Source organism: Oncorhynchus tshawytscha, linkage group LG17 (genome assembly GCF_018296145.1).
Source record: "Oncorhynchus tshawytscha isolate Ot180627B linkage group LG17, Otsh_v2.0, whole genome shotgun sequence".
NCBI classification, from domain to species: domain Eukaryota; kingdom Metazoa; phylum Chordata; class Actinopteri; order Salmoniformes; family Salmonidae; genus Oncorhynchus; species Oncorhynchus tshawytscha.
Window position 1 is genome coordinate 18820744 of NC_056445.1, and position 20418 is coordinate 18841161.

Below are 20418 nucleotides of genomic sequence, written 5' to 3' on the forward strand. Positions count from 1 at the left end.
CCACAAATACAAATTCCATCTAGACACCATTCCCTTAAAGCACACACAAAACTATACATACAGTGAGGGAAAAAAGTATTTGATCCCCTGCTGATTTTGTATGTTTGCCCACTGACAAAGAAATGATCCATCTATAATTTTAATGGTAGGTTTATTTGAACAGTGAGAGACAGAATAACAACAAAAAAATCCAGAAAAACGCGTGTCAAAAATGTTATAAATTGATTTGCATTTTAATGAGCAAAGCCTTGCTATTGACAAAGGCCGCCGAAGAGAAGACAGGCTATGTGACACTGCCCACAAAATGAGGTGGAAACTGAGCTGCACTTCCTAACCTCCTGCCAAATGTGTGACCATATTAGAGACATATATTTCCCTCAGATTACACAGATCCACAAATAATTTTAAAAAACAAATCAAATTTAGGTAAACTCCCATATCTACTGGGTGAAATACCACAGTGAGCAATCACAGCAGCAAGGTTCGTGACCTGTTGCCACAAGGGCAACCAGTAAAGAACAAACATTGTAAATGCAACGCATATTTATGTTTATTTATTTTCCCTTTTGTACTTTCACCATTTGCACATTATTACAACACTGTAAATAGACATATGAGCTTTGAAATGTCTTTATTCTTTTGGAACTGTTGTAAGTGTAATGTTTACTGTTCATTTTGTATTGTTTATTACCCATTTCACTTGTTTTGGCAATGTAAACATGTGTTTCCCATGCCAATAAAACCCCTTCAATTGGAAATGTAATTGAGAGGGGGAGATAGAGTGAGAGAGGGGGAGTGAGATAGAGAGTTTGTTGGCAATGACAGAGGTCAAATGTTTTCTGTAAGTCTTCACAAGGTTTTCACACACTGTTGCTGGTATTTTGGCCCATTCCTCCATGCAGATCTCCTCTAGAGCAGTGATGTTTTTGGGCTGTTGCTGGGCAACACGGACTTTCAACTCCCTCAAAAGATTTTCTATGGGGTTGAGATCTGAAGACTGGCTACGCCACTCCATGACCTTGAAATGTTTCTTACGAAGCCACTCTTCGTTGCCCGGGCGGTGTGTTTGGGATCATTGTCATGCTGAAAGACCCAGCCACGTTTCACCTTCAATGTCCTTGCTGATGGATGGAGGTTTTCACTCAAAATCTCACGATACATGGCCCCATTTATTCTTTCCTTTACACGGATCAGTCGTCCTGGTCTCGTTGCAGAAAAACAGCCCCAAAGCATGATGTTTCCACCCCCATGCTTCACAATAGGTATGGTGTTCTTTGGATGCAACTCAGCATTCTTTGTCCTCCAAACACGACGAGTTGAGTTTTTACCAAAAAGGTATATTTTCGTTTCATCTGACCATATGATATTCTCCCAATCTTCTTCTGGATCATCCAAATGCTCTCTAGCAAACTTCAGACGGGCCTGGACATGTGCTGGCTTAAGCAGGGGGACACGTCTGGCACTGCAGAATTTGGGTCCCTGGCGGCGTAGTGTGTTACTGATGGTAGGCTTTGTTACTTTCGTCCCAGCTGTCTGCAGGTCATTCACTACGACCCCCCGTGTGGTTCTGGGATTTTTGCCCACTGTTCTTGTGATCATTTTGACCCCACGGGGCGAGATCTTGCGTGGAGCCCCAGATCGAGGGAGATTATCAGTGGTCTTGTATGTCTTCCATTTCCTAGCAATTGCTCCCAGTTGATTTCTTCAAACCAAGCTGCTTACCTATTGCAGATTCAGTCTTCCCAGACTGGTACAGGTCTACAATTTTGTTTCTGGTGTCCTTTGACAGCTCTTTGGTCTTGGCCATAGTGGAGTTTGGAGTGTGACTTTGAGGTTGTGGACAGGTGTCTTTCATACTGATAACAAGTTCAAACAGGTGCCAATAATACAGGTAACGAGTGGAGGAGAGGAGCCTCTTAAAGAGGTCTGTGAGAGCCAGAAATCTTGCTTGTTTGTAGGTGACCAAATACTTATTTTCCACCATAATTTGCAAATAAATTCATTAAAAATCCTACAATGTGATTTTCTGGATTTTTCCCCCTCATTTTGTCTGTCATAGTTGAAGTGATGAAAATGATGAAAATTACAGGCCTCTCTCATCTTTTTAAGTGGGAGAACTTGCACAATTGGTGGCTGACTAAATACTTTTTTGCCCCACTGTACATCAATGAAATGGTGAGGGCACTAGAAGTCTGCAGCACACGGCCTCACCTACTAGAATCTGAAGTCAAATGTCTACTTTTTGCTGATTATCTGGTGCTTCTGTCCCCAACCAAGAAGGGTCGACAACAGCACCTAGATCCTCTGCACAGATTCTGTCAGACCTGGGCCTTGACAGTAAATCTCAGTAAGACAAAAAGAATGGTGTTCCAAAAAAAGATCCAGTTTCCAGGACCACAAATACAAATTCCATCTAGACACCATTCCCTTAAAGCACACACAAAACTATACATACAGTGAGGGAAAAAAGTATTTGATCCCCTGCTGATTTTGTATGTTTGCCCACTGACAAAGAAATGATCCATCTATAATTTTAATGGTAGGTTTATTTGAACAGTGAGAGACAGAATAACAACAAAAAAATCCAGAAAAACGCGTGTCAAAAATGTTATAAATTGATTTGCATTTTAATGAGCAAAGCCTTGCTATTGACAAAGGCCGCCGAAGAGAAGACAGGCTATGTGACACTGCCCACAAAATGAGGTGGAAACTGAGCTGCACTTCCTAACCTCCTGCCAAATGTGTGACCATATTAGAGACATATATTTCCCTCAGATTACACAGATCCACAAATAATTTTAAAAAACAAATCAAATTTAGGTAAACTCCCATATCTACTGGGTGAAATACCACAGTGAGCAATCACAGCAGCAAGGTTCGTGACCTGTTGCCACAAGGGCAACCAGTAAAGAACAAACATTGTAAATGCAACGCATATTTATGTTTATTTATTTTCCCTTTTGTACTTTCACCATTTGCACATTATTACAACACTGTAAATAGACATATGAGCTTTGAAATGTCTTTATTCTTTTGGAACTGTTGTAAGTGTAATGTTTACTGTTCATTTTGTATTGTTTATTACCCATTTCACTTGTTTTGGCAATGTAAACATGTGTTTCCCATGCCAATAAAACCCCTTCAATTGGAAATGTAATTGAGAGGGGGAGATAGAGTGAGAGAGGGGGGAGTGAGATAGAGAGTGAGGGAGGGAGATATAGAGAGGGAGGGGGATAGAGAGGGAGGGATATAAAGAGAGATATAGAGAGGGAGGGATATAAAGAGAGATAGAGAGAGAGAGGGAGATAGAAAGAGAGAGGTTAAAACAACAGATATTGAAGCTGCCAGGTTGAGTTGTGCTGCTCCTGGAACAGTTGGGCCCCTGTGGACCAGTTCAGTCCGTCACTAGAGCCCCTCAGCCTCCAACAAAAATACTCACAAAATAAAGGCTGTGCACTCCAAGTAAAATCACTTCAGCTGAGTTCAATAACTATTATTCATGTCCCATTTCTCCATCCCTCTGCTGTAGCTACTGTGATGTTAATAAGGTAAGCCTGTGTCTGTTTTCCTAAGACCTGAAGAGGAGCTTGGTAGAGCTATGTCAACAAGGCCTTTTGTTTTGATTTGTAAAACTCCTTGCTCATTTCCCTAAATTCACAGCTATTACCCTTGTGAACACAAGGTGATCTGCCATGTAAGCCACAGATGGCAGTCAGTGGGCTTCTCATTATGGGTAGGGCCTAGCCCTGGGGCAATGAAGCTAACACTCAATGTTCTAATGACTAGAACCCAGAGTTCTTCCTGACTAGTGACCATGGGATCAAAACAGAATAAACTATAGTTACATAGCCTATAACTAGCGCCTGGAGTATGTTGTCAGAAAAGTCAGGGACTTTCTCCCACCTAATACCCAACCGGTAAGGCTGTATACCCAATCACCAATAGGTTAGTTCGGTTGATGCTACCCGGGTCTCTGTTTTCATTCTCTATGGGTCTTGTTGAAGTCTGATGACATGACCTTAGTGACCCAACCTTCTCTCCCCACAGAGCATTAATGCCTGTAGCCATTGACGTAGTTTGGTGATGATAACTCACTGTAGGCAATCTGTTGGTTTCTTTCAGATTGCACAGTAGGCATATGTTCCACCATTTACTTTCCACCTTTGAAAGTGAAGAGCATTGAGAAGTGAGACCTTTGTGAGACTAATTTGAGACCTACGATCTTTGAGGGGCCTGAGGAGACCCCTCTACAGGAGGGAAGAGATGACTGTTGAAAAGACGTTGCCCCCCCTCTTTCAAATACAGCACGTCCTTACATCCAACGGTAATCCAGCTATTATTCACCTACCCTCCCTTCCGATTAGACTACATAAAGGAGCATTCAAAGCTGCTTTACAAATTTGCTATGACCTGTGCCATGTTATCCTTTTCAATGATGACATGGGCCAAGCTCAGCAGGAGACTTCAAATCTCCTCTACACACATATGGCTTTGAAATGATGATTTTTTTTTTACATCCACTGTTTTGGCTTTTCGTGATATAAAAAGAGCTGATGGGCCACTGACCAACAGTCATCACAGGTGAGCGCAACTGAAGTCCACTCTCAATTACCTTCGCAAGGCCATTAGGACCAAGATAGTGTAGTAGGAATGATGATCTTCCTATACTCTGTTATATTCACACTAATGCTGTTCTCTGAGTTTAACACCGGCTCGGTCATCTTTGCTGTACAGACAGGCAAGCTGGACGAGGGTAGGACAGAGCAGGAGAGCCTGCGATCGATACTAGGCGAAGACACAATGAGCGACAACACTCTGGCTGCCCCGAGGTTCAGACAGGAGCCCGTCTTGGACAACGGACTGGGCGACGAAGGGGACAACACAAAGTACCTCATCCTTTCAGTAAGTATCTTCCTTCATCCATGTCCATCCTCATACCAATCTCCCTCTTAACTCATCTTCATCAGTAGCAGCATCAATACAATGTTATCCATATGCCAACAATTTAACATTTTGCTCAAACAAAGATGAAAGTGATAGCTGTTTATCATTATTAGAGTCACACAGTGGCAACATGTACGATAATGTATCCGCTCCATCAAAGGTTTGGTAGTCATGTGGAGTGATTCAGTTTGTCTAGCATCTGTATGTCATGCAAGTGGTTATCTTTGTAGTAATGGAACAGAAGGAGAGAGCGATGAGGACAGGAGTTGTAAAGCCACACAGATTAGATGTCTGGATAACTGGGGCCCCTCTCATACTGGTTTCATATGGCCTGGCTCAGGACCAGACTCCAGAAAGCCGGGGTTTGAGACCCAGAAGATCTGTGCCGCTTCTTAAAAATGGCCATCTGGCAAATGGCATGCATCAATCCCAAATGAATGGAAAAGAAAAACACCATCTCAATTCATTTTGACATTGGATTCTATTGCCCTTTCATGTGTATTGTTGTATCATGCAAGCTAGATAACCTTCGGCTTTGGCTCACCAGACCTGATTGTGCAATAGAATCATCAGTGGACAGAGTATACCAATGTAGAGGCTGGCTGATCCACTCTAATGGAAGCCTGCCAGACAGTGATCTAGCCTTCTGTCCCACAGGACATTGGACTGAAAGGGCACACCAGACGTGGCATGAACACAGCTTTCTCCCGAGCCCTTCCTGTCCTCCCCGACCGAGCTACAGATCACTCTCCCGCTGAATATAGCCTGAAAGTAGAGCGCAGGGAGGCCGACCTTGAGAGTAAGTATCGACCAGCAACTTCCTGTTATTTTTCCTTCTACGGTCCCTGTATCCGTTCAATCTTGGGCATTAGAAAGATCCAGGTCACCGTCATTCAGCATGTCAAATGGGTGACGATACTGGCATTAAAAGCATAACTGAGTGTGTTGATACTTTTGCCCATGATGTTCCATTCATTATTTGGAACAAGAGTTTTATCTGCTGGACTTGTGACATTTCAGACATATAAAAGCAACAAATTGAAGACTATAGAAGGTTATGATAGCATTATTAAAAAGAGCTAATGCTTTAAAATAACTGCAATTCTACCAATTTTATTCCCTGCAGTGCTACGATGCATGATAGGACGAGTGTATCGACCCTGTTGGCAAGCATAAGAGTTTGTTGGATCCTACACTGCTGCCCTGCCGTCTGTCAATCTCCTGCAAAAACAAATATGCTTTCCTTCTCTGTTCCATGGTTTTACAACATGTATAAAATCAAATAACTATTAAAATGGTTTTGAAATACAATCGTACGCTTCAATTCTGGGTCACCATCATACAGGTAAATCAAATACGAAACAGTATAGAATTTATTATAGTAGTAGTGAAGATGCATGTAAGAGAGGAGAAGTGTCTGGCGGTGGGCCTTTTGTCTAAGAGGGAGATAAACTGCAGGCCAATCCTCCACAGATCGGCTATCAAACAGATCTGCTTGGGTTTCAACCACTCTCAGACTTTCCATATTGCCTCAACAGCTCTTCTGCATCACACTCTCCCAGACACACCACAGCTGGTGATCTTTCTTTCAAAATGATTTCTGTCAATCGTTGGAAAGCACAGAGGAAAAAATAAATAAAAAAGTACAATAAAGCCTCTGAAATCAGGCCAAGCGCCACTGCGGGAAAACAAGTGCAATTGATTCCGGAACATTCAGCTTCAAAGACAACAGACCATTGATTAAATAAAGCGCCATTACTAGTACTGCCTTCAACTTCATCACAACAATGAGTAGCTCACAATCTGAAAAAGCTGGTGAGCTTGCCCTGTCCTGCAATCAGTTTCTTCTTACTGGGGGCTTTAGCCCCACCATTCTTCCCTGTCAATCTGGTGGGGAGTTTCTTCAGAGGGGGATGGTTCCCTGACCCACAGTGGTCGCTACAATCCACCAGCTTCCGTTTACAGGTTTTGCTGCTTCCTTCTGTCTGGATGTTGGTCTTCCGACTGCCCACGCCTACACTGCTGCTCAGGGCATCATTTCCACTCCTGGGCCCCAGCGCTGTGGCAACCCCCCGGGTCGTGCCTCCTCCCTGGGCCTCTTTCCTCCCAGCCTCTGGGTAAACCTCCACTGGAGAGAGGAAACCGTAATAGAGCTTAACAATTGGGGTTGAAAAAAAATTGACATAACAAGAGAGGAAGGGAAGGGGGGGAGGGAATCTGATGAAATTGCTGACGTTAGCCTGCAGTTTAACAGCCAGAGTGTTTATTCTAGCGAGCTGAAAGTGAACATTTGTCATGTAACCCGATGGAGCGGAGCCTGGATTCCCACAGAAAGAAAAAGTAGGGGGGGGTTAGGTTTTTACTACAGATGTGGGGGCGGCCAGGTTTTATAAAATGGGGAATCATTTAAAGGTTGATCGTAAGTACCAGTCCCAAGGAAGGGACTGGGCAGGGTTCGAGGTCTGGGCTGAGAAGGTGGATCTGGGCATCAAGCCGAATCGGTGGCGTCAGAGGGAATAGAAGCCATTCCCTTAAGGGGGGGCATTTAGCTATGCTGCACTATGTGAGAAAGTCTGGAGCAGTTCGCCAGCATGCATGATTAGTACATGCAGTTACAAGTCTCTGCTGAGAAAGGGAGAATGAAGTCACAACCACACATTTTTTTACCTCTGCCCAGCTCCTTGACAGCAGAGGTGGAGTCCACAGTAGTGATGGTCTGCTTAGGAGCCGGGTGCACACAGGTGGTGACCTGGATGGTGCTGGGGAAGTCCAGGATGCGGTTGAGGGGCAGCTCCGAGTCATCCTGGTACGTGCAGGCAAACTGAGATCGGATGGTTCGCTCTCTGGCCTTAAAAAAATAATAATAATTAGGATCAGGTGCACTAGATTAGAGTTGAAGTGAAGATAGAAGATGGTAGCACTCCAGGAATGGGCTTGTTTATTCAAACAGAAAATTGTGACGTAAGGAGGTTTTATCAGCCAAGCTGCCATTAGACAATGAACCTAGTAGCCCATTTATTTATTTTTTTAGCTGATCTGGAGGACAGTCAAGAAAAGTAGTGCGTCTGATCTCCAGGGCCCACAATCCCAGCAGCCCCAGGGGTATACTATGATTAATCTAGCACTACTCAGGTTTTTCTAAAGCTAGCTTGGTTTAGTTAACTTCACATTCTCAGGCTTCATCCATACTACGACAGTATATATTGCTTGTCCGCCTGCCGCTAATGCTAGCAGGCTTGTAACTATGCATGTCGCAGAAGGCTAGTCAAACGCTTCGAGTCAATGCCGAAGCCTTAATCCATGGGCGAGTCAGTGCCACTTTAATTTGTGATGAAATCAAAATTAAAGAAGTCAAAGCAAATCCTGCAGGAGATGGTGTGTAATTGGGTTGAAGTGCAGTGTTTATTTTAATATATTTTTACTGTCGTGTGCTTATCAATGCAAACACCTCCCACACTCCTATTGATAACATAACGTTACGTCAGAGTAAAACTTGTGAAGTTTCAAATGCATCGTAATTACTAAAGTGCAATTTAAGACTAATTTGGGTTAAGTGCCTTGCTCAAAAGGCGCAACAGCTTTTTCATAAGTTGGCTCTGGGAGTCAAACCAGCAACTAAGATACCGTTAATGTGAAGCAGGCATTTTTTTTTGTTTAACATTTGAACAAATCAAATATTTAAAAATCAGTAGTCTTCCTCTAAGTAAGGGCATGACGCAATCTTGTGAGAGGGAGGGAATTAGATTTAATTGGTCCTCAACTTGCAGCTTGGACACTTCATTCAAGGATAAATGGAGTTTAACTGCCTGATATCAGGTTGGTTCTGAAATATTTGTTACTGTAGAAATGTAGCTGGCTTAAAGGTGAGAGCACTTTTGTGGAACTGGCAACCTGTCGTCATTCAGGAAAGGGTCGCAGCAGTTTAGCTAGTGCTTTTTGTGGTGGGACAGCCAACGGAAAACAGAGCATAGAGATTGGCAATGTCAAATCAAATTATTTGTCACACACACACGGTAAGCAATGTGAATGCGAGTGTAGCAAAATGCTTGTGCTTCTAGTGCCGACCATGCAGTAATACCTAACACACACACGGAAAGGAATGAATAAAAATATATGGATGTGCAATGGCCGAATGGCATAGGCAAGATGCAGTAGATGGTATAGAGTACAGTATACACTGGGGCAAAAAAGTATTTAGTCAGCCACCAATTGTGCAAGTTCTCCCACTTAAAAATGAGAGAGGCCTGTATAATTCTCATAGGTACACTTCAACTGACAGACAAAAGGAAAATAAGAAAATCACATTGTAGGATTTAATTTATTTGCAAAATAAGTATTTGGGCAATAAAAGTTTCTCAATACTTTGTCATTGCCAACAAAGGGTATATAACAGAGGTCAAACATTTTCTGTAAGTCTTCACAAGGTTTTCATGCACGGTTGCTGGTATTTTGGCCCATTCATCCATGCAGATCTCTAGAGCAGTGATGTTTTGGGGCTGTTGCTGGGCAACACGGACATTCAACTCCCTCAAAAGATTTATGGGGTTGAGATCTGGAGACTGGCTAGGCCACTCCAGGAGCTTGAAATGCTTCTTACGAAGCCACTCCTTCGTTGCCCGGGCAGTGTGTTTGGGATCACTGTCATGCTGAAAGACCCAGCCAAGTACCATCTTCAATGCCCTTGCTGATGGAAGGAGGTTTTCACCCAAAATCTCACGATACATGGCCCCATTCATTCTTTCCTTTACACGGATCAGCTGTCCTGGTCCCGTTGCAGAAAAACAGCCCCAAAGCATGATGTTTCCACCCCCATGCTTCACAGTAGGTATGGTGTTCTTTGGATGCAACTTAGCATTCTTTGTCCTCCAAACACGACGAGTTGAGTTTACCAAAAAGTTATATTTTGGTTTCATCTGACCATATGACATTCTCCCAATCTTCTTCTGGATCATCCAAATGCTCTCTAGCAAACTTCAGACGGGCCTGGACATGTACTGGCTTAAGCAGGGGGACACGTCTGGCACTGCAGGATTTGAGTCCCTGGCGGCATAGTGTGTTACTGATGGTAGGCTTTGTTACTTCTGGTCCCAGCTCTCTGCAGGTCATTCACTAGGTCCCCCTGTGTGGTTCTGGGATTTTTGCTCACCGTTCTTGTGATCATTTTGACCCCACGGGGTAAGATCCTGCGTGGAGCACCAGATCGAGGGAGATTATCAGTGGTCTTGTATGTCTTCCATTTCCTAATAATTGCTCCCACAGTTGATTTCTTCAAACCAAGCTGCTTACCTATTGCAGATTCAGTCTTCCCAGCCTGGTGCAGGTCTACAATTTTGTTTCTGGTGTCCTTTGACAGCTCTTTGGTCTTGGCCATAGTAGAGTTTGGAGTGTGACTGAGGTTGTGGACAGGTGTCTTTTACACTGATAACAAGTTCAAACAGGTGCCATTAATACAGGTAACAAGTAGAGGACAGAAGAGCCTCTTAAAGAAGTTACAGGTCTGTGAGACAGAAATCTTGCATTGTTTGTATTGTTTAAATTGAGGGGGGAACAATATCATCCATTTTAGAATAAGGCTGTAACGTAACAAAATGTGGAAAAAGCCACGGGGTCTGAATAACTTACCAATGTAATGTTCACAGTGCATTTAGAAAGGGAAGACCCCCATGGAATTGACAAATTAATGGCAACTTATTGGCATTGGGCAAACCAGACACAATCGCAAATACCACTCAAATGGACAGCAGTTGATCAAAACCATATGGCAAGCGCCTAGTGTCATATCCCTAAAATGGTGACTGCGCTCCACTGTAGATTTTCATTTGGCAAATAGTCAAACTCAAGACAAAGGGTGAAAAAAAAGTTATATAAATTCACACACATTACATAACCGTATAAACACACATTTCTCTTATTTTATTGTGTTCGTCCATAAGGCCTATGATTTTGTCCATTTGCAATATATGATCAGTGAACTTGGCCAAATGGCATAAGAAATGTCCAATTGAGGTGTGTACTAATATACACTGCTCAAAAAAATTAATTATTAAACAACAATGTAACTCCAAGTCAATCACACTTCTGTGAAATCAAACTGTCCACTTAGGAAGCAACACTGACAATAAATTTCACATGCTATTGTGCAAATGGAATAGACAACAGGTAGAAATTATAGGCAATTAGCAAGACACCCCCAATAAAGGAGTGGTTCTGCAGGTGGGGACCACAGACCACTTCTCAGTTCCTATGCTTCCTGGCTGATGTTTTGGTCACTTTTGAATGCTGGCGGTGCTTTCACTCTAGTGGTAGCATGAGACGGAGTCTACAACCCACACAAGGCTCAGGTAGTGCAGCTCATCCAGGATGGCACATCAATGAGAGCTGTGGCAAGAAGGTTTGCTGTGTCTGTCAGCGTAGTGTCCAGAGCATGGAGGCGCTACCAGGAGACAGGCCAGTACATCAGGAGACGTGGAGGAGGCCAACAACCCAGCAGCAGGACCGCTACCTCCGCCTTTGTGCAAGGAGGAGCAGGAGGACACTGCCAGAGCAGGGGTGGCATTTCTTTTTTTTGGGGGGGGGCCGCACAGCCCTCCATGTGCTCGCCAGAGGTAGCCTGACTGCCATTAGGTACCGAGATGAGATCCTCAGACACCTTGAGAGACCATATGCTGGTGCGGGTGGCCCTGGATTCCTCCTAATGCAAGACCTCATGTGGCTGGAGTGTCAGCAGTTCCTGCAAGAGGAAGGCATTGATGCTATGGACTGGCCCGCCCGTTCCCCAGACCTGAATCCAATTGAGCACATCTGGGACATCATGTCTCGCGCCATCCACCACACACTGTCCAGGAGTTGGCGGATGCTTTAGTCCAGGTCTGGGAGGAGATCCCTCAGGAGACCATCCGCCACCTCATCAGGAGCATGCCCAGGCGTTGTAGGGAGGTCATACAGGCACGTGGAGGCCACACACACTACTGAGCCTCATTTTGACTTGTTTTAAGGACATTACATCAAAGTTGGATCAGCCTGTAGTGTGGTTTTCCACTTTAATTTTGAGTGTGACTCCAAATCCAGACCTCCATGGGTTGATAAATTTGATTTCCATTGATAATGTGTGATTTTGTTGTCAGCACATTCAACTATGTAAAGTAAAAAGTATTTAATAAGAATTCAGATCTAGGTGTTATTTTAGTGTTCCTTTATTTTTTTGAGTAGTGTAGATAACTCTTGGTAGATATGATGCAGTCCACCGCATCACAAGGTCATCAAAGGTCATACTTCAGGAGATCAATACCTTGAGACTTATTTAATATTATCGCTCACCAGCTGTTATTGACAAAGACACACCCACCCCTCATCTTACCAGAGGTAGCGTCTGTTCTGCCGGTACATGGAAAATCCCGCCAGCTCTATTGTCCGTTTCTTCATTCAGCCACTTCGCGGTGAAACATAACTGCAACATCTTAATGTCCCGTTGGTAGGATAATTTTAAGATTAGGTCATCTAAACATTGCACATTAGCAAGAATGGAAGGTATTGGGAGTTTACTCGCTCGCCTCTGAATTCTCAGAAGGATCCCCGATCTGCAGCCCTCATTTCCAGCGTCTTTTCACAGAAAAGGTGTGGATCTGGACCAGTTACAGGGAAAGCAGGATATCCTTCTCGGACTTGAAGGAAAAAGTTGTCTGCGGCGAGTAATCGCTTTTCTGATGTCCAGAAGTTATTTTCGGTCATAGACGTTAGCAGCAACATTATGTACACAAGTACAATTGGTTGGGAGAACGTAAAATGTCAGCCATGGTCTTCGGCACACTTTCAATCAATTGATTTTTACATTTCTACTTGTAGGCTACTCTATAATTTCAACAGATTTCATGTGTAGCATTCTGTATCATATGCGCAATGTGGAAAATAATTTAAATACATTTTTATCGGGTAGGCATTACAATTAACGCGTCAATATTTGCAGCAGTGGGTGGTAATATCTGTCAGTATTGTGATATAATTAAGAAAAGTTAAGAAAAGATTTGAATGAAGAAAGCAGATCCAAGAGCAGCGCTGTGTCGATCCCATCAGTCTCGACATGCTCCAACAAGGCATTTAGCAACTGCGCTGCATGGTGTTTTGGGAAACGCATGTTACATATTTAGCCGTTGTAGGAAAGATGCATTGTTGAAGACATTCGTAAGCCTAAATGCCATCAGGAAACCTGGCCGATCCACTCCTTTATCCTCTGATCTGGGCCTGCTGGGGATTATCACAACTCAAAGATCCCTCCAGGCCGGCAGGAGAGGCACAGTTAGGGAAGGAGGAATCCAGTGGAGAAAAAAGAATGGTGTGCAAAGCTGGGTGGGACTGTAAAGCAAGGGGGGTAAATAAAATCAAAGTCCTGAGAGAAGGCTATTCAAATAACTTCTCAAAGAGCACCTAAAACAACATTGAACTCAGTTCACCAGGCATGAAATGTACACATACCCTCGTTGCATGCTAATAAAAAACGCCTCACTAACGCCAGAAATAATGACGGACAGGGGAGAACATAACATAACACAGGCAGGGCGGTAGAAGACTGCCATGACATCCTGACATGCAGTCCACACTTAATCCAATTATAGCAGCTGGAAACAGCAGCATCTTGTTCTATTACAGGGAGAGGATGACATGGGGGGGGCACTTAAGAGGCTGTCCTAAGACAACCTCTATAGACTGGTTGGCCTGGCAAGGTAAGCCCATCCCGATGAGACATCAAGGAACAGCAGGTGCAAGCAATTGCTCTGTTCTCAGGTTTGTTTTTGAATGCATGCACACAAGCCCAATAGCCCACCTGCAAGATCAGGATATTAGGTGAGAAGTTGGCAGACGCATTGTGTTCTTATGGCAGCTCCTCTTATGAGCCAGCTTGGATTTCATGGGGAAGAGGAATACTTCAAAGCATTGAAAGGCATCTTGTTAGAGATCAAATTATCACAGACGTCAATGGGTCATACTATTCATCCAAATGATGCAATTCAAGACATCATTAAGCGCACTTCATTTGCTGAGTTATAACCGTTTTGCCGTGTTTATTCGGCCTGAAACAAACAAAAGCATGTGAGAAAAAGAACCACAACAATCTAAATGTGACTATCTGCACATGGGCCAGTTGACTGACGTCATTGTATGATGACACTATTGGACAGGGGTCCGGATTGATAGACATGCAGCAGACAACAGGAAACAACCATTGAAGTTTCCCTTACTCGTCGAGTTAGGCGACAGATATGACATCTTTAAAGTGAAGTGGATGCAGAAAGCTTCCGCCCGCCGAGTTCAGGAAGCGGTGAGCAGCCCAGGGACCATTACAGCGCACTCCAGGAAGACGGCCAGAATGTGGAGAGCTAAAGTGACATCTGCTAGCGCAATCAAATAAAGGAGCCCATTTCCACAAAATGTGTTTAGCACACGTTTGAAAGGGGTTCAACCAGTCTATTTCATGTAGAGACAGAATGACCCAGCCCCTTTAAAATCTGAAACGAACTGTTTTAGATGAGCAAGCAGTTTCTACATCCAGGTTGTATTTGCTATTTAACTGGGTGCTTTTGAGGAACGGTATACTTGTTACTGACGAGCACAGCATGTTAGCGCCAGGTCTCAAGTCTACTAGCGCATCGTGGAAACAGCAAACATGTACACTGAGGCAAGTCGATAAGCCCACAGCCTTCCAGGGTGCAAACACCACACTGACAGAATCCGTCCACATCCGCTCGTTATATCAATCCGTTTACATCCCGATAAATAGGGCCGATACCAGCAACACGATACTCAGTATCGTGGCAAGAAAAAACGTCAACGTCACGTCAACAAACACTGTCACCCAGAGTCACATTTATTTCCCAAGCTATAGCAGACAACCGGTGTCCTTTAAAAAAAAACTATTTTTAAAGACAAAAGAGTTCTGCTTTGTGTTTTAATTTTTGCCATGGAAAAATTGAGATACTGGTATTGTCCTGGGCCTACTGAAAATGAAGAGAAAACATCTAGGGATGCTATACAATGACACAGTAAACAGGCAAACCCTCAGAGGGATTGACAAAAACAGAAGAGTGGAGCATCTTCTGACCAGCTACTTATCAAACCAAGAAGGTGGAGCCTTGTTGAGAAGCATAACAAAACATGCCACTGGGAGGTTGCCAGTTTGAATCCCCCGATTGTAGAGGAGTAGTTTCATACCCCAGACTCACTCAGAGCAACCCACTGGACTAACGCTTGGAGCAAAAACACAGCTGTACAAACGTGAACGTGTAGAAGCCAGTTATAAGACGAGGGGCGTCAACTGAGCAAATAAATAATACAATACCAGGGAGAAATTACAGGACATAAAGACATTATTTTTCAATGTTTGGACATCTGATTCGATGTTTTGTATTCGGGTCTCCTGGTCCTACTTGGAGGGTGGGAGGTGGGCGAGCGGTGTGTGTACCTTGGGTTTGAGTTGATCTTGTCGCTCCTGGACACGGTGTTGCAGGGGTTTTGGAGAAGAGCCAGTGGGAACCTCAGGGGATCTGAGGACACAGAAGCAATCAGAGACTGAAAGCAGCTGTTTATGAGTTAGAGGTTAGAGAGGCTGTGAAAACCTATTAAATATTAGCCTATTAAGTTTTGATTAGCGCGTGAGATGAGGCTTACCGGAACAGTGTGAGCATGCAGGTCCCCTCCCCCCCACTGAGGACAGCCTGATCCTCAGAGAGTAAGACTGCCTTGTTCCTGCAAGGTGGAGTCAAAGCATCTTCATCCAGCAATGCTATCAGGACCTTCACAGTCTCCCGACCTCCATAAGCAGTGGCGTGGTTAATAGCATGGTATCTAGGCTGAAGAGGATATACACAAAACACTATAGTGTTAAGATGGCATTGATGTGGAGCAAACAAAAAGGGCATTGACGTGAACATGTAGGCTGAGAGTGGTTGGAGTCGTTGGCCCAGAAAGGCATCATACCCTGGCTGGGCTGATCCCTGTCCCACTAGCCGACTGCAGTCTGTGGGACAGATGGATCTGAGCGATCCGCTCTTTGAGGTCCTTGGCGGTCTCGTCAGCTGCAGCGTACACAATGTCTCCACTGGGCCGCCCCTTCAACAGAGCTGCCCTGATACTGGTCACCAGACAAACGCCAGCAATACTAAGAAAAACAAGTGTACATGAAATATTATAAATGCTTGCAATTATCTAAACCATTAGGCAGACAAGTCAAGAAGCCTCCTACTTATAGGCCATGAGGAGAAAGATTGATAGACGCTCCCTTTGTCAAAAGGTTTACTCATCACTGACCATGAAGTGACTGCAACATTATTGGGGTGCGTGAAAAGAGCAGCAAGTGTCAACACTGTGGCAAGGTGGGGTGGAGAAGGAGCAGGCTAGAATCCCTGACCCAGCTATTATGAGGGGAGTGAGCCTCGGGAAATGAATCTGGGATACCAGATGTTAGCTGAACAAGAGGCCCTGAACCCTTCAGAGAAGGTGTTTGTGTGTGGAAATACAGTACTCCACTGAGGGTGTGAAGGGGGAGGTAGGGGTGCAGGCTGTTGAAAGAGCCATTCTGGCATCAGATCAGTCCAGTGTCCCATCAGAGAGGCACCACAGCAGAACAGGGAGAAAATCCTCAGTCATAAACATCCAGAAGGCCCCTGCTATGAGGGAACTGGGACAATACATCCAATATTATGGACTCTATCGCTATATAGCTGAGTGCCAAGATGTCAATCATCTAGCACTGTAGTTGCTACTGAAATTCAGGGGAAATTAGGCCTTGTTGTGACACAGGATTTCTCCCATTGCTTTAGATCAAAGTTCAGTCCACACGTTTTTATTGAATGACCAAACAATCTCTTAACCACATTTGTGGCACTGCCAAATGCTTGGAGAAAATCTGAATCAATCTGCAATTATACAAAGGCCATGAGTGATCAAGGAAATGGTGAAGTTTGATGATAATAGTTATCAAACCAAGGAAGGAACATATTATCTTTTGACTTTTAGTCAATTTTACTTTGATGTCGCCAAGATAAGCATGTTTTAGTAATTCACATGTTATAATGAGAACCTGGGGCAGAAGTCATTAGGGGGAAATCAGATCTGTACACAGCAATGGGCAGGTGGGATTTGATGACAAGGATAAGCAGAGTTGGAGTCTGCCAGGCCAGGGTGGTATTCATTAGGCACAAAACAAAAGAAAACAGACAAATCAGGAAGAACTACAGTACATGGGCCTATCCATTAAGGGTTGTTTTTTATCTTCCATTCCAAAACATTTTGCTACGATGTGCACTAATGAATACAACCTAGCTGGTTGAGTACCTTGGGTCAGGGTTGTCTCCCAATATCTCCTCCAGGTTGTCTGTGAAATGGACAAAGTCTGACAGGCCTTTAACATGTTTCCTTAGGGGGTCAGACGCAGCAGGGGCATAGCCCTTTCCTCCCAGCTGGACAGCTCTCACAAATGATGTCACAGCCTGCAATATATAGATGATTAACATGACACCATAGGATTGTCATGTCATCAACATTCATTGCTGAAAACCATAGATAAGTGTAATGATTGGAAACAAACATGGAAAGAGTAGAGGCCAATTTGTCATTCTTACCAAGAAGAGTGACATGTTCTTGCTCCGTGCTTCACGCTTCAGGTCAGTAAAAGCTACACGTCCGAGCGATCTGCCAGGGGTGTCAAGGGTGTGCGCTAGGGCCATGTCATTCCTGGAGTTGACCAGCTGATCCAGATAGGCGCAGAAGACCCTCCTAACCACCTTTCCTACCTATTGGGAGATTTACGAGCCTTTAAAACCACCAGCTGATGCCACAAACTACACACACGGTACCATTTAAAGTCAGAACACCATCTTCAACCCAAACCAACATTTCATAAACCTCGTCATCCCCAGGCAGTATTACAGTAGCAACCCGTATTCTACCCACTCATAAATCAGACAGTTGACAGGGCAGCAGCCTGGAGAGAGCAGCGCATGTCCTAGCCCACAATGTCTGTTGCATTTTATAAACAGCTGCCTGGTAATTTAATTCACATTTTGCTCTTAAATCTGAGTGATATGATTTAAAGTTCCTGTTAATAAGAGTGAGACAGAATCCAGTGCCTGAAAAAGACTGGAAAAGCTAAGAGAATGAAAGTCTTACCAGGCTGACTGGGAAACAAGAGGGAACAGTGAAACCAAGTACCTTGGTTTCACAATAATATGAGCCAATGTAACATTTAATATTCTGGCCAAACCACCTTTGCTTATGTGAGTGGAGAGAATGGAGTCAGTTTGCTTACACTATGCTGACCTGTATAATGCTGATATGTTCATACATGCTTACCTGTGTGCTGCATGGCTTTGACTTGCTTGATGGAGTCAAGGGGACCTGGGACAGGGAATCCCTCACCTCATAGGTCTCCATGTTACTGGACAGAAACTGAAACAGCTGGACCTTGGCAACATGAACACAGATTTAGCAGTTAACCTAACTGGCCTTTGAGACTATATCAAACAGTTGACTAAAACTTCCAATCATGGTCCATCATCCTAGTTTCAAGCAGGCCTAATACTCACTGAGCTCAGAGGCTCCTCAGGGTCCGGATCAACCCTCAGCTGTTTGTACATAGAGTGGATATCAATCAGGTCCATAGTGTTGGTGCGCTTCAGAAAGGAGTCGTATTCTTTTCTGATGATGTCATAGTTCTCTGGTCGGGAAGAGTCATTGTCAAGGGGCAGGTGAAGTTTGTCTAATAGTAAGTGTTTCCAGGCCACCAGGACATCACTCAGGGCAACACTGAACTCTCCACTCTCCTGTCAGAAGAGAGCAAAAGCAGATGGCTTAAAGCCATGACTACTGCCTGTGATGGGAATCAGAATGCATAGTTCATGGAGAATTATCCTCCGATACAGTCTGGTGGGACCACGGGTGGGACAAATGATGTGATTATTTCTTTATAAGAGTCTTCTGACCATGTCATCAGGAGAAACTAGGCCCAAATGGCTATAATAGGGGTGCAGATAAACTCATTGCCTTAGTGACAACACTTTTGAGTTATGCCATTAAATGTTAAGGCTTTGATTGCAGTATCGATGTCTGTTAGGACCACAGTCAACTGCGTACCACGCAGGCTTGGGGGGCCTAAACCCAAAAGAATTAGGAATTTAAATACCAGAATGGACATTGAGCTTCTGATGGGATAAAAGAGACATTTTGGTCAGGGAGTTGGTCGACCATGGTTTGCCAGAGCTGTTATAAGGTGGAGTAAAATAATGAATGTGAAAAATGTCTGCACTGTATTTTTGTTAACTAACCAGCTTTAGATTAATAATTCCATAATTTGTTCATATTAACTGCCACTATTACATTCAAACAATGCAGTCAATCCACAGCTATACACTAGATGAAATCAGTAGATGCTAGGACTTAGACAAGTTGTAAATGCAAGTACTGATATTGTAGCATATACATGGCCCTCCCCCAATAGAATATTAACAGTATAAGCCATGTCAAAAATGCTAAGAATTACAGTAAATCAGCTGTAAAACTGCAACAACAAAAAGTCTCAGCCTCATGGCAAAACATGTAGAACAGCAGGAAATTAGCTTTAAAATGACAAATTCACAGCCCCATTGCAGAATGGCACAAGTACCTGTAAAACCATCTTTTTCCTTTGCCCCATGGCACAAATTGTAGAATTCCAGTAAGTTAACAGATCTGCTCACATTGGTTTTTTTAAACTATTTGGGGGAGGTTGGGGGCTTTCTCAATCTTGCAGGGGCCATAAGAAACTGATGAATCCCTTGCTGTGACAAGTGGCCTACATAGCTTATAAAATGTTACCAGTTTTACCTGTTTATTGACCTCTGCAATGGCCAGCTGTAGAACCATCAACATTCCATCTGCCCCGTGGATGGTAGTCCTCTCTGACTCAAGAACCCGGTGGCATTCTCGCCTGAAGGTTCTCACCATTGTCTTCAGACGGTCCTCTAAATTCTCCATTGTCCCTGTGAAGGTGACAAACAAGACTGTTTAGTTACATGTACTGAACCCCTCAAAAATGCAATGTAACGAACACAAAGTACCGTAAAACGGCCTATTACAATGTATTAGTTAAACTGATTAACGTTAATTAAAGTTGATATAAACAACTACAACAATACAGATGTAGGTTGCTGGTAGCTAGTGAAAAAAAATAAAACACACTTACCTAAACAAATGTTACAGCCTCAAACACCACCTTTTTCTAAATATCTCGAATATTTTAGGGACGTAGTAAGCGTATCGTTAAAATACGTTCACCACCCACGTAGCCAATGCACAAGCAGCTGATGCATGACATTTTTTAAATCCTGCTAATAACTACTCTGACCAATCAGATTCTGTGTCATCATTTAACCACGCCTATGTTGTTTCAACCGCTATCTGTGGTTCTTTATCACGGAACCCAACATTGTTTTAGCATATCTGACTATG

At 43.7% G+C, this 20418-nt stretch overlaps 2 protein-coding genes across 2 annotated transcripts; one reads left to right on the plus strand and one right to left on the minus strand.

The window, feature by feature from the left end:
• Positions 1-4547: 4547 nt before the first annotated feature.
• pmch (pro-melanin-concentrating hormone) lies at positions 4548-6257 on the plus strand. The gene is made up of 3 exons (XM_024377218.2): positions 4548-4902; positions 5602-5743; positions 6071-6257. The coding sequence occupies exons 1-3, from the start codon at positions 4651-4653 to the stop codon at positions 6118-6120; spliced, it is 444 nt and encodes a 147-aa protein (XP_024232986.1). The 5' UTR covers positions 4548-4650; the 3' UTR covers positions 6121-6257.
• Positions 6258-6299: 42 nt separating this feature from the next.
• LOC112217006 (PARP1 binding protein) lies at positions 6300-20283 on the minus strand. The gene is made up of 11 exons (XM_024377217.2): positions 20153-20283; positions 19795-19949; positions 18519-18755; positions 18286-18396; positions 17556-17726; positions 17269-17423; positions 15913-16093; positions 15604-15785; positions 15398-15479; positions 7612-7792; positions 6300-7072 (listed from the first exon to the last, which is right to left on the minus strand). The coding sequence occupies exons 2-11, from the start codon at positions 19942-19944 to the stop codon at positions 6741-6743; spliced, it is 1782 nt and encodes a 593-aa protein (XP_024232985.1). The 5' UTR covers positions 19945-19949; positions 20153-20283; the 3' UTR covers positions 6300-6740.
• Positions 20284-20418: the final 135 nt, after the last annotated feature.